Genomic DNA, 15,591 nt, shown 5'->3' on the forward strand with positions numbered 1-15,591 from the left:
ATTTCTAATAAAAATTTTTCAACCGCCAACAATATTTTCTTTGGTCATATGAGAACTAAAAGGAGACAAAGGTAGAAAATGCTTGTGTTTAAAAACACAAGTGTTTTTCATAATATAATTACAAGGGATAAATGAAGTTCTTAGTAATGTTTTTTTTAGTTTGATGATTAATAGAGACAATGGTTTTGAAGGTAGTCATCTTATATCAATTTATCTATCTACCCTTCCATCACCTTGCAGATCATTTACCAGTGAGTCTAAGATTTCAGATGAAATTCCAAGGATGCCTTTTTGTGCATGTGCGTGTGTGTGTGTGTGTGCGCGTGTGTGCGTACTATATATGACCAAAGGCAGCTGCTTCCCTACCCACACTGCTTCCTCCCTCCTCATTCTGGAAAACAGTCCTCCATATGTGTCACGTTTACAGGAAGATATAATTCAGTATTCGGTCGATAGTATCCTTGTCATGTTCTGTGCCTGGACACACACATTTCCTTATCCTCTAAGTGTAACTTGAATCTTTATCTATGTTTTGAAAACTATGTCCCACTCTTCACCTTCTCCCTACAAATTCGTCCCCCATTAACACGCTCATGAGGATTGAGTTTTTTTAACACGGTGACTCCCATGCTAATTAACAGTTTGGTGACTATCTCCATATGTAAATCATATGAATTATCAACTAGAAAGAGGCTCTTTTTCCAGGAGTGTCATCCACATTGCTATTTTCTTTATTTTTGCTGAAAAAGACATGATGAGTGATTCAGATTTAATTGTAATCCATGGGCTGCCAGTGATAAATATGTATTACATGTTCTAGGACTAGTTCAAAGATCTTCCTACTCTTTCATTGCTTCTAAAAAAGATTTTTAACTTTGTTTTTTATATGACAAAAATAAAACCGAAAAGTTAAATAAATAAAATCAAACTGCAACGTGTGATACAAGATCAATCGAAACAGATTATACCACATTTTAGGTGCAAATTAACAATCCTTCATTAGGCCTTTAAAATAACCTTATTGTGCAGTAAGAATATTTCTTGGGGGTTTATACAGATGGCTTCTTCAACCCCTCTATTTGTGTTTCATTCTCTAACTTGGAATAACATGATCTGTCCGCTAAAGCCTTGAATTACTAGTTTTCATTCTTACTAGGTAATTATGATCATGTGCCTGTTCAGCCATATACAATGGGAGGTTAAAGTGTGTGTGTGTGTGAGAGAGAAAGTGAATGTTTAAACTATATAAAAGCAGGGCTACCTTCTAAAATGTACTAGGTACTTAAAATATAGCCTATTTTAGTTTTACAAGTCTTATTTTGTAGTGAGAATTATTAACGGAAGGAAATGCTAAAGAGATACCCATCGCCTCTTTTGTTAAGACTGATAAAACTACCTGAGACGAATTCTTAAATCCTGGATACTAGATCAGATTCTCTTCTGTTATCAATACTGACAGATCTGACACATTTTTTAGTAATCCTTTCATTATCTAAAAGACTCATGTTTTGTAAAAGACCACATGCTATGTCAGTGGGCTCTACATATTTACTTAATAACAGTGATAATTTGGTATAATTTCTAATTGCTGCAACTATCATGTCTACTGATTTTATAAATATGATAAAGATAACTTACTTTGTCACATGAATTTGTTTATACTAGAACACTAAATTGGAAAGGAGTCTTGCTGAGTCATTTCTTCCCTATTTCCGTACATATAATTTATAGATGTAAAAATTCTGCTTGCAGATTCAAGAGCAGCTGCTCCTGTTTAATGTAGTCATTTTATATTTCGTATGCTCAGATAAAGTGCCGCATTCCTACTGAGCAACACTTAACTGTGAGAAATAGGTTGAGGGTGCTTCAGATAGCAGAAAGTAAATAAGAATATAAGAAGCAAAACAGCCAACAATGCTCACTATTCTTACTCCTCTCGGCTTTCCTTAGACCCCAGAGGGACCTTAAGGGTGGGGTGAGGCCACCAAACCCAGAGGAAAATTGATTCAAATCTTTTCCCTTTCTCCACTGTCCCTCAGGGGAAAATGATGTAAGGGAAAATATTCCTCTTTTATGTCTGTTTCCAATATGTCAGTTCAAGCACCAAGGCTACACCCAAAAAGAGGACAAAGAATGTACTTTTCCCTCAAGTTTCTTAAAGCTATGAATTAGTTTTACACATGTAGAGAACTGCCATCTCCCTCAGATCATACTGAGATCAAAAGGAAATAAAAATAAAATTGCATTAAATTTTGCCATATGTTATTAACATAAGTCTTCCAGTGTAGGCACTCTGAAGAGATAGTCAATGCACTTTATTTACAAATTTTGCACGTCCACGCGGACGCGCGGGTGCGCGCGTGCACACACACACACACACACACACACAGGTCCTACTTTGAGAAAGTTATTTTAAAATTAGACATTTACAAACTAAACAGCTAAGTTTAAGTTAAGGTAAGTTCCCCACACGAGTTATCACAAGGTCTTTAAACTAAACTCGCAGTTGAATAGTGAAGTTAGAACAAAAGCTGACAGTTCCATTCTGAAATGAAGCAGTTGCGTAGGAGCAGACAGCAAACTGGTTAATGGAGCAGTTAAGTATAGTACCGACATTCATTCCCCATTTCCCCTGAAAATGCTACTCAACTTTATACGGCCAGCAATCACCGCCCCCCCCAACCCTAGTCTTTGTTTTATGTATAGCAAAGATAACACTAAGAATCAAAATCATTTTAAAGTTGCTGGCAGCTTTACATCCATTACCTAACATCAGTGAACTTGTTACACGTCTTTCTCAAACACAAACTGAGCTTTCCCATTTGTCTCTAAATTTTCTAAATGTAAACATGAAAAGAATAAAGAAAGCGACATAGACAGCTAGTGGATGGTTTCCAGGGCTACACTCACTGCAAACTTCTTGCTGGAGAGACAAAATTTTTCCTATGGAAGACACTTTGGACGCCTGACAATGAAACTCCATTTCCACTGGATCCCCTTTAGAGCTCCTAGTTAAATTCTGGGTAAATCATCTGCACTCAGTAAATATTCACTATAAACTAAAAAAAAATCAACTGTACATACTCCTCAGAAAAACAGGGTGGTTTTGATTTCATCAATTCTTATTTGGAGCGTTAACATTTCTCTATCTAGATGGAAAAAAAAAAAAAAAAAAAACATGGCCAAGGATGTACAAAGATAGCAATGATTCTGTGAGTCAGGAATAGCCTCCTCTGTAGTCTCAGTTATTTTTCTGTCCTTTTTATTTTCACAACTTGGCAAGGAATCTTTATCTAAGGATAACAATGACCTGGGGGTCGTTTTGACATAAACTCAGAGCATGCTCCCCTTCCTTCTTTTACCTGCCTAGGTTACTGTTGGTTAATACAGTGAAGGTCTGCCATTCAGTAGGTACTCAATAATTATTTATTAAATTAATAGGTAAATGAACAAGTAGTGCTTTATGTTAAAAATCAGAAAATGTGAGTTTTGATTCCTACTGTAACCCATAGACAACTCACTTTACCTTACTTCATCTGAAACATGTAAGAAACTAAAGTAAATAGAAAATTCCTAAATAATTCCCAGCTTAAAAAATTTCTATAATAGCTGAGTCATTTTAACATAAGTACTTTCAATAAACAGGAAAGGAGAATAACTCAGTTTATCAGTTATAATAATAAAGTGTTCATTATTAAATAATTCTATACTCAAATGATTTCACTTATCACCAGTCAAAAAGTTTCTTATGAGTTTGTCCTTCAAAACTATTTCTTATTCCTGATAATGGATCCCTTTCACTCATAATTACTAGTATTTTTTCTAAATCAGAAATCCAGAATCTTTCTTGTTTATCACTTTGGTACTCATCTCTCAAACATTAATGAAGAAGAATGTGTGTGTATTAGTAATAGTTTCCTTTCATTGAGGCTGCAAGTATTAAGTAATAGCAACTTCAACTATAACCATAGATTGCTTTTTGAGTTGGATTTATCCTTCCTTCTAAATCGCTATAAGTTTTGCTCAATTATGGTTTTATTAGGAGGTAGTGCTGTGTACATTAATTTTAGATGGCAAGAGGCTATTGAGAAACTAATTGAATTCATAGTTTTAGCTGAAAATGTGTTCTTTTTTTGCCATTTAAAATTTCCTCTTTCAAATTTGCAACCTAAGACCATAAAGGTTTTTTAAAAAATCTCAATTAAAATGTGTTAAGAAAAATGGAAATTTTTTAAATTAATATTACAAGAAATGTTTACGTAAAATTTAGTTTTCAGTCTCTAGACTTTTTAAACCTGCTTTGGGATAATTTCCTTTGCTAATTTGAGAAGAAATATATATGAAAATATTATTTCAAAAAAACATACTTTTACTGAATTTAATGTGGAGATAAAGCAAAAACAAGGTTACATAAAGAACTTTAACAGAACTTTGTCTTTCCTTCATTGTAAGTAAATTTTGGCTGATATGTATGTATGCTTCTATGAGTGTTTGTACTATTTAGTGATTAGATGGATAGATAGATGAGAAATTATTTCTTAACATTGTCAAGGAAACTAAATCAGAATTAGGAATATTTCCTTGAAAATATATTTAAAGAATCCTCTACAACTAAAACAATATTCAAACAACTTTATAGTTTTCCTACTTCAATAATATCAATTTAAAATTTTCCAGAGAATAATTATTTTAAATGTCAGTCATTAACTGGTAAATTTGTTTATTTGACTTGTAATAATTGATTTAGTGCCAGATTCGTGTACTTATTTTGTCATTTGCGGAAAGGCAAGGATTTTTAATTGCAGTGATTAAAAAGCAAGGTAAGGAAAGAATGAAAGTTAGAACAGCAGAGAAAAGATAGGAAGATTAATTGACATTCCTTAGCTCAAGAGAAAGAATTCACCTGCTGTCTGTGAGATTTTTCCATTCTCTTGGATTAAATTCTAATTTGTCATAAGTGATGAAGAGATACACTTAAAAATTAGAATGTTTTATTATTATAAAAGCAGTGCATGGAAGTTTTAGTGTAGCCAAAATAATAAAATTTTAAAATACCTTAATTCCATGATCAAACATTACCACTTTAAACACTTGGTGTGTGCATAGATAGATCTTAGTTTATGTATTTTCACATATGAAAGCACATTCACAAAAACACAACTCAACTAAGCGAAATTTTTACTAATCTGATTTTTATGCTTAACAATAGATTATAAATGTTTTCTATTTCAATCAACATAATTTTAAGTATTGTGAATTATTTAATTGTACGATATTACATTATTAATCACCTACTAAACATTTCAGTTTCTTCTACATTTTGCTATTTTATTCAAAGACACAATGAACTCTACCACCAAATCTTTGCACGTGAAAATTCCTCTGGATTAGTGGGACCGGAATTGTAAGCTTTAATGTGCGTCCTTTATTGGTGAATAACATTCTACAGCAGTAAGAAACACAAGAGAAACCTTCAAGCAATGATTAGAATATTTTAAATGACTCATTCTTTCAATGACTCTTAAAGAACAGTGCCCAATATAGGATCTTATGTATCTTCCTGAAATATCTTAAATTGTTCCTCTTTCATTTCTACTAACTTGCAAGAAACAAAAACAAAAACAAAAACAAAAAAACAAAAACAAAAACAAAACAAAACAAAACAAAACAAAACAAAAACATGCAAAGGTACTTGCTAATTTTTCTTCAATGAAGCTAGTGTGGCACTTTTTTTAACTTGCAGAATCCTGGACATCCCTATATTTGTATGCATGGTCTCTTATATTTATGTAGATTACAGAGTCTTCGATGAAAGCTTCTCTTGGTCAGAGTTCATATCAGCAGCCTCAAGAGAACATAACGTGACCCAGTCTTCGTCTTATTAGTTACTTCTTCCCACCATATTCTTTCTCGGGGCCACCAGGGACCTGAAACAAACCTATCTGATAAATCAGATAAATAAACATAACACTCAAACTGTAAACCAGGCATAGCCAACAATAATAAATTAATAATAAAATAATAATAATTAATAATAATAATAATAATAATAATAATAATAATAATTCTCATGGGAGAAAATGGAATGGGTAAGAAATAGATTTAGAAAGATAGAATATAAAAAGTCTGAAATAGTCTCATGATAACATGTGTTGTCCCAATTCAGGTTTAACTATATTTGTAACTAAAATTGTGCCTATTTCCGTGGGGATAACCCAAAAGCGAAATTCCCAAAGGAAATAAAAACTTTTTCTTCTTTCTCTCTTCAAATATGTCAACAATTGTAGGTTTCTTGAAAGAATAATGGGAACGCCTTCACCTTCTCTGAGGAGAATCCATGTACTCTAGAGTGTTGATTGTCATCATCCCTCACTTCTACCCCAGAGCAGCTTCCCCTCAGAGGAGGCTCTGGGCCGACACAATCTACAGGCCTGGGTCGAAGCATGCTACAATTCTGGGGTTCAGACAGTTCCCTTCTAAAAAAAGAACGTTTTTTCCTGGAGTGATGGTATCACATCTTTAAAACTATCTAAACATTGATAGACACAGAGATTAAAGATCATATATAGCTATTAATTTGAAAATTAAAGCTATCTTTTATTGAGTACCTACTATGTGTCAAGAATTATATACTGGGAACTCTTCTTATTTTAGCAGAGCCTTATATTTCATTTCCTTCTCATTCTCCTACATTTCAACTTATTCAGATCCTCATATCTACCTTGATATTTCAGACATTCTTCTACTTGTATCAGTAATTATGATAACAAATTAAAGATTTATTTGCTTGATCAGTTTTCTTAGTACTATTATATGTGTTCCGATTCTTAGTCCATATATATCACCACTCCCACCTCTCATGAGGCTGATAAATTGTGCGTAAATTTGCCATTTAAGAATTAAGCATTTTGGGTCAAATTAATTAAGAGATATTTCCATAAGTCACAGTAGTTTAAACATTATATCATTCTAATTTAGTGTCTCATCGCAAATAAATTATACTAGATTTATGTATTTTCTTATTTTCAGTAATAAAGCGATAAAGAAATATCATCATATAGTACATGTGAGATAGAGTTTCTAAATTTATATTTAAGAGTTTTAAAAAAGATTTTACTTTTTACTCTAGTGTAATCACTGTACTATAGGCATTTGGGGATGCTCAATAAATACTAATTCAAATGACTACTGCGAGAACTCTATTTTTTAGGAGAAAAAATACTATAATTAAAGAAACATTAATTATATTTAGAAGAATATCACATGTCAATTTTCCCTTTTTTCTATGAAATACATATTTTAATGGCTTATGAAGCTTCTGAAAATTCTTTATAAAGCTTGTAGAATCATCTGCCCTATTCTTTTTCTCCTATGCTTGACTTTTTCTTTACTCAGTTGAGCTATAACTAAGAGGTATTTCTCTAGAGATAATACCAAAGATATTTTAATCATTAAAATATGGAATTTTTGGTACGTATGTCAATCATTTTAAGAGCTTAATTATGTATAATGAACAGCCTGGTCATTGTCCTTGATGCCATGCTTATCACAAAAAGATACAAATATATTAATGGCATGTTGAAACAGAAATGGAAAATATTTGCATTATTGTTTTTCTATTAAGGGCTAATTTCCCATGACACAAAACACTAATAAATAAGAATGGTGGCAGAACCTTTGTTATACAAAGAATAATACATTTCAGATATCAATATTCAAGTTCGGCTTACTGTGTAGCTCTCACCTAGGCACATTTCAAAACCTACTAAGAGGGGGTAACACTGAGATAGTTGTGCATGAAGGTGAAACATACTACAATCAACTCAATTAACACTGTGTATGATTATAGTTTATGTGATGTTGGCATCAGTTCATTAAAAATGTCCAAAACTATCAAACATTTTATACAAGTCACTGATAACTGTAAAGTGGTATCACCTCTTCTGTATGATGACTCTGAGCTGGATTTGAACCAGTGACTAATAGGAAGTAGGCTGTGTTCTATTGTCAGTCCACAAAATGCATCTATAAAGTAGCATCTGCAGAGCATTACGTCTCTAACTGCACTCATCTTTCTTTGCAATAGATACAATCTATAAACTGTCTCTTGAAAACACAAAGTTTAGGTATTATAAAATGATTACATTACATGTTATATATTTATGTTATAAATTACATTTATAGATTCATAATTTTATCAAATGTAATTAAATGGTCACATATAACATATTGAAAGGTCTTTTGGCTGTTAAAGCAGAATGAAAATTAGGTGCAGACAAACAGCACAAATTTACTACTCTCTTATAATTCCATAAATCCTAAATCTCCATCTCAGTTGTAAATATCCTCGTATCTCATGGATTACATCAGCTAAAAGAATACTTACCAAGAGAAATAAACAGCAATATGTGGTTAAATGCACAATTTTATTAAAACACTAAAATTTGTTGAATTACGCATATTTTAGCTTGCTTCTGATAGTGACGTTATGCAAATAGACACAGAAGTATTATTTCAAACAACTTTCAACTGTAATATTCTATAACTATTGACTGATAGTAATGTCTGGGCCAGTGGGCAATAGTAACTTCATTGCAAAAACTACCTTAAGATCATTAAGTAAACAAAATGCCTGTTCATTCAAAAGAAATGGAATATCTCATTATGTATATTTGCACATCTGCACATTTCTGCTCATTTAAAAATTTTTCCATAACTTTGACAGCTAATAGAGATATTCTCTTTTGCCTTTCTTGCTGCAATTTCCAATGGTTCACCATTATGTTTTGTTGAATTACACGAGATTGAAATTCTTTCTTGTACTTTGCAAGTTGGATATTAACTAGTACAGGACAAATAATAAATGTTCGTTCATTCCTAACTTTGTTTTAAGTTTTACTTATTTTGCTTTTACATCGTATTGTTTGTGAAAAGTAGTTTTGATTACTGTTCCACTGCACCTGTTTTATCTGGGAGGCGTGTTAATCGGCCTGTCCTGTGATCTTCTTTGTAGTCGCAGCGCCGTGTTACCTTTCACCTCCCCGATGGCTCCCAGGAAAGCTGCAGTGACAGTGGTCTAGGAGACCACGAGCCGGTGGGTAGTGGAACCCTGATCTCACACCCTCTTCCTCTGGTTCAGCCACAGGACGAATTCTACGACCAAGCCTCTCCGGACAAGAGGACCGAAGCGGACGGCAACTCTGACCCCAACTCGGGTGAGTCCTCTTCAAAACTTTGCTTGGAGTTGTTCTGGTTTCTGTCCTGCTTGATCTTTACACAGTAATTCTCGAAAGTTGGTCAATTAACATGCAGTTGTGTTTTCTTTTCTTTTTTTTTTCTTTCTTTTCTTTTCTTTTCTATTGCTGGTTTTATTGTTATATTATTTGAAATGTAACAAGTCTAATGTGCTTGATATATACTGGTGTTTTGTAAAGTCTTGTCCTATTGATAACAAGTGTTGGGGCTGAATCAGCCCAGTGGTTGTTAGAATGTTTGCAAGACGCCTTCAGCAATAACCATCAGGAAACTTTGAAAAGTTACAATTTTATTATGCACTAGACCTGGATATCACAGGGCACGCCTGGGGCCACACAGCAAGGTCCTGGAGGGAGAGAGAGTGAGCACATGGGCCTGAGGTCGTGCTTTTATTGAGGAGGAGGATGGGGACCTACAGGAAGAGAAAACAAATACCCATCTAATGCAGCGGTGGGGGACAGGGAGTGGGCAGCGGTGGTTAGGGAGCCTTGGTCTTTATCTAGTCTTGTGGCTGGAGATGTGTTCATTGAAGAGTGAACACCATCTTCGAAGTGGATGCCTCGGGAATTAAAGGTTAATTAAGTCAGGCACTGAAATACAGAAAAGAAAAAAAAAATGTCAGGACTTACACTACAATTAGCTGTTAACTTGTATGTTGCAACTTTATTTTATGAACCATTAAAAAAGAAAAGTTGCTATAAATATAATTGTAAAAAGCCATTTGTTTCAAGATATCTGATGCCAAAAATGTTAACTGTGAGAAGACATTTTAACATTTAAATTCATAAAATATAGTGAAGTAGCATCTAGTTGATGAAGAATAAGAAAAAAATTGTCCTGTGGAATGCTATTTGCCAGTGAAGACATAACATAAAAAAGATAGGATAGTGATTTAAAGCAAGTGTGATGGGTGATAATAATGATTTTGGGGTTTTATATGTTTTTTATCTATTTCAATTTTGGATGATTTGTTTTTAGCCGCAACGTCGAACAAGTATAATGAGTGGGATGTAATTGACAAAACCTTTGATATCTACATACGCACACCCTGTCTTGGAAAACTTTATTCAAAGTTAGCCCCATGAGGGGACTTCTCCCTTAGCCTTTGGAGGGAATTTTAGATAAGTGCTATGCCATTGTTGGTCATATGGTTATGTTAAAAATAAACTGTTTAGTTCACTTTTATTTAAAAAATAAAAGTCCAGTTTAATAATCATTATAGCAATTCTGTCGTGGCAGTAGAAATACTAAGAACTGGTAAAAAGCCCTAGTGGACTTTCTTAACTAGTCCTGTCGTGGTAGTCCAGCATTGGTGTTCTCTGACTTCTAGGGTTTTAAAGTGATTCTGTTTCCAGGATAGTGCTGGGGGATCTTTGATGCATATGTGCTGCCATCTCTGTAGGATTCTCTGATATGAGGTTCTCTTCTCGTTGGCATGTGGAGCTACGTTTGCATCTTCTTTCTGCTGAGGTTTCTCACTACTCCGGCCAATCTTTTAGGAAGTTCTAAGTAAATTCCGTACCAGCTCTGGTTCTTGATCTTTCATTCCTATATCATGGTCTCATAAGGAAAATGTAAATGCACTTTTGATTTCACATATCCAGAAGGGCAGGCTATACTCAAAAAGGCAACTTATCACCCAGCATTTAGGAGAGCTGGCCAACTATTCTCCCTAGATTTCTCAGTTTTAATTTGTCTAAACCCATTGATTCTAAGTGGTTTCATCGAATCAACCTTCCTGGGCTTGTGTGAAGAGGTCAGATAGGTAGGGCAGTACTTTCTTCTTTTTTTTTTAATTAAATTTATTGTATTGATATTGGTTAATAAAATTATATAGGTTTCAAGTATATAAGTCAGTAATACATCATTTGTATATTGTGTTGTATGTCCACATTATAAACTGATTTCCTAGTCTCCAACTTGTACCTCTCCAGTTAAAAAAAATAAAAATCCCTTATTGGCATTAAGCTAAGGGACTCAGAACTGGTTCTTTACCACCTTTTCTGGCATGCGAGAGTGGATCGCTCCTCATGTCTTTGGGTCACAGACAAAATCAAGACAGGACAACCTCATTTTAAACCTAAGTCTGGTTAACCCAAGCTGCCCTAAGCCAGGACTTTATCCAATATGTACACAGCTACTCACCCAATAACTTTGACCTGGGCAATAGCACTGGGCGAGTTTCCAAATGGGAGAAGATAGAAGAGATTCTAAAGCCGAAAAAAAAAAAAAAAAAAAAACCTTTCAAGCCTGCTTCATGAAGTCCCCAGAGTTTTTACCAATCTAGACACATGGAGAAAGAGACCCCAGAGACGAAACACCCTTGCACACTCCAACATTCAAGTCAACACTGACTTCACCCAAGAGAATCATGGTCAATAAAATGTGTTAAACTGGAACAGTACTCCTGGGTGGGGACAGCATCCTTGTTTGTCACTGGGAAAGAAGAGGCAAATAGGGAAAGGTAGAGCCCTGGGGGCCCCTGGAGGCTAACGATTCTTTTGACATTTAATGGGACTCACAATTCAACCTCCTTGGTAAATGTCTAGAGCAGAATTAATTAGAATAGCCTAGAAATATTAAGAGATTCATAACTAAACAATATTTCATATTAGCATAGTATTATGATATATTATCTTAAAATTCTGCAGTCACATTTTGTAATTCTGAGGAATTTGTGAAGTGACGTACAGTATAATTGAAGCAATAATCTTCAATAGTAATAATCTTGCTATTTAGATCTAAACTGTTTTCTTTGTCTTCAGTGGGGCTTCCTGTCTGGTCTGATAGTTCTTAAAAAGCCACTATTTATAGCAATCATGCAATATACATGTAAATCATAAGTATCCATACCATCTATAGAATTATTAGATATTGCATCTGTACAGATTTCTATTTTTTCAAATATAATAATTCTCAAAAAGTATCAGAGTAAATCATATTTCCTTAAGAAGTGAACTCATTAATGTGATCACACACTCTGTGTAAAATCCAATAAAACCGTTTATCCTGAAAAAAATAGTAAGGAACTTTCAATTAAAGATTGTTGTTTTTAACAAATGTAACTAAATTGATGAAAGAATTTCACTGTTAAAAGCAAACAAAAACAATGATATGATTATATCAGGAAAAAATTGTTACCACTAATTCAGAATTAAGGGTTAAACTTGTCCAACTGAATCATAATAGGGATAATTTTTATATCTCATATTTCTTCTAAATGTCATTTTAAAGGAATTTTTGTTGTTTAATCTCGTGTGAAATTTCAGATTATATTTACTTTATTAAAACTCTGTCTACCATGTGCTTCGACTTTACCTGGACCGGGTATGAATCAGTTGGTGAGCTTCTCATTAATGATAGTTTTAATACCTGATGATACTTATGATTAATGTTTATTGAAGTCTACTTATGAATTAGGGATACTAGTAAATGTTTTAATGTATTGTTTATGATCTCACACCAATATTGCAAACTAGTATTATCAGTGAGCTGAATTTCAGAAAATGTATTTGTCCAAAGCCACGTAGCAAGTATCTGGGGCAGAGGATAAACTTGGGAGTGCCTGATCCTACAGCTTATGATTTTACTATTCAGAGAAACCACCTTCAATCTACGCACATTATAAGGCAGTGTATAACTCAATGCAGTCATCATTGGCATTCGGCTTTAAATTCTGGGTCCCTGATCTTATTTTTAAGAGGAAATTTGAGCAATTCAATATTAAGAAGATGAGCTATATCTTTTCCTCAAGTAAACCCTTTATAATTATTTGATTAACAGCTGTCTGCCCCATTTCTTTCTGAGGACACTTTCTTAACTTCTATTCTCCATGTATTAACAGTACGTAGCATATAGTAGGCTGGCAGTGTATATTTGTTGACTGAATGGATAAATTAATATTTCACAAACTCATGGAAAAGCAGTCAAATTAAAAGTGTTATATCAAGATAAAAATAAACAAACAAAAACTAGAAAGTAGTGCATCATGTTAACTGTGGTTATCTTCAGGTTGGAGTATTGATTTCTAATTGTCTATGTTTTTCATAATTTTAGTAATATATTCAAAATTAGATTTTCATTTTGTAATGAGGTAACATACATGGAAAGAACCTGATACAGATGAGAAAAAGTTTAATCTTGATGTAGGCATTTTTTGGTATCAAGTAAAAAATTACACTGAAAAATTATGTCTATCAGTCTTACAGGCATAAGACATACATTCTAAGTTGAGAATTTAAAATATTTGGATATAAAAGAAAGACAGTCTTGAGGAGAAAAAGCTCAAATTAATAAAATTAAAAGAGTCCAGAAAATCCAGAAAAGATATAATTACCCTATCAAATTTCAATCCTAAGAAATTGTGCTAATTTGAACCTGAAGGAAAAATATCATTAACTATAATATGGTTTGAAAACTAAACATGAATTTGATTTTTTGGGAGCAGGGCACAGTATTATAGTAAACAATTTTTAAAACTGTGTGGATAATTTTTATAAATATCTTGGGTTGAGCTAATTATGTTAATCCAAAGAAAAATTTTCAGAGGTTTCATATTGTCACCTGTTGTTTCTACTTCCCGTGGGATTTTTATAATCAGTTCAGGGAGAGCTTACAATAGTGGCCCCTGAGTTAATGAATCTAGAGTTCCTCAGAGAGTGATATAGAAAAAAGGTGATCAATCCTACTGTGATTTGAGTTTAAGAAGAAAAAAAAAACTTGGCAATAAAAAAAAGAGATTACTTTCCTATCCTATGAGACTTTCATTTTTTGTTTTATTAAAATATTTTTTCTAAACTGAATTCAAAATTTATACATCTTTAACTATTTTTCCCACAAAATCATGGGGAACAATAAATTTTCTAGATAAAAAATAACCTACATTATAAACCAAATATTCATCCATACATCTCTATCTCTCCTATCTATTTATCTCTCTGTCATCTATCATCTGTCTATCATCTATCTATCTATCTATCTATCTATCTATCTATCTATCTATCTATCAATCATCTATTTAGCTAGCTAGCTAGCTAGCTATTTATCTATCATCTATATCTATCATCTTTCTAAATTGTCCATGTTCTATTGCTAATTACCACAAATTTAGTACCTTAAAACGACACACATTCATAATGTCACAGTTTCTTTAAGTCAGGAGTCTGAGCATGGTTTGGCTGAGTCTTCTGCTCAGACTCTCAGAAAAGCCTGCAATCAAGGTGTCATCCAGGTTGCATTCTTATTTGAGCCTAAACTGTGGAACAATTTACTTCCAAGATTTGTTAGCAGAATTTTTTCCCTTGCAGTTGGAGCCCGTACATTTTCCTGCCTGTCAGCTGGAGACGGTTCTCAGCAACTAGAAGCCGCAGGAAGCTGCTAGCCACATATGCCTTCCAACATGACCGCTTACATCAAAACCAGTTAGACAGACAGAGTGAGTTTGTAGCAACACAGAATCTTACAGAACTTAATATAATCGAGGGTAGGGGGTTACATTTTATCAGTATTGTCACATCCTACTGGTTAGAGGCAAGTCTCAGGTCCTGTCCACACTCAAAGGGAAGGGATGCACACATGTAGTCATGAACATTGAGAGGTGAGGATCATGAGAAGCCACAGTTTATATAAGATTTAGTCATTCTAGTACACTTTAGTATTCAAGAGCTTTTGTTCAAGGTCCTTTATTCACTTGGCTTTTCCGTGATTCACTCGTCCACTTAACCATTTACCTATTCATTCTGTAAATACTCATTTAGAGACTACAATGTAGCAGGTACTATGCTAGGTTCTAGGGACAGACATTAAAACCAACACTCCTTAAACTTAAAAAAAAAAATCCATTGTTACTGAACTGTGAGAGTGAGTTCCTAATCTGAGTTCCTTGGTTGGAGAGAACCATGTGAAGGTTTTTAGGAATCTGGGAGATTCCTGAAACTGTTCTTACATTTTTTGCTTTTTTCTCTGAGGGACATGATATGATCATTTTATAGACCATATAAAGAAGATTAAAAAAAAAGGAACAAAACATCGATTTTTATAAGAGAAAATATATTGGATAACAATGATTAGTGAGCTTGAATAAACGATAATGATGTATATAAAAATGTAGTTTGTTAAGATAGAATAAGTTTTGGGTAAGAAATCACTAAAGATCCTATAGAGTGATACTTTAAACAAATTATGTTGCATAGCTAGAAAATGTCTGAAAAACGGGTGTGTGTGTGTGTGTGTGTGCGCACGTGCATGCACATGTGCACACACAGGCAGTGAAGATTTCTTGGTGCTATGAGAAAGGTCATGGACAGTTGGCCAGGAAGTGATGAGAACATGCAGATG

At 33.6% G+C, this 15,591-nt stretch overlaps 1 protein-coding gene across 6 annotated transcripts in view; it reads left to right on the forward strand.

The window, feature by feature from the left end:
* Positions 1 to 15,591, forward strand: part of PCDH9 (protocadherin 9) — an 808,726-nt gene that overhangs the window by 514,973 nt on the left and 278,162 nt on the right. For 3 of the 6 annotated variants that reach the window (XM_016137177.2, XM_016137178.2, XM_016137179.2), the window contains one exon: positions 9,014 to 9,215. In XM_016137177.2, the coding sequence (XP_015992663.1) occupies positions 9,014 to 9,215 (202 nt within the window). The remainder of the gene's footprint in view (positions 1 to 9,013; positions 9,216 to 15,591) is intronic. The other 3 variants (XM_016137180.2, XM_016137181.2, XM_016137184.2) reach the window with 1 other exon arrangement.

This window comes from Rousettus aegyptiacus, unplaced genomic scaffold (genome assembly GCF_014176215.1).
Source record: "Rousettus aegyptiacus isolate mRouAeg1 unplaced genomic scaffold, mRouAeg1.p scaffold_m13_p_11, whole genome shotgun sequence".
NCBI classification, from domain to species: domain Eukaryota; kingdom Metazoa; phylum Chordata; class Mammalia; order Chiroptera; family Pteropodidae; genus Rousettus; species Rousettus aegyptiacus.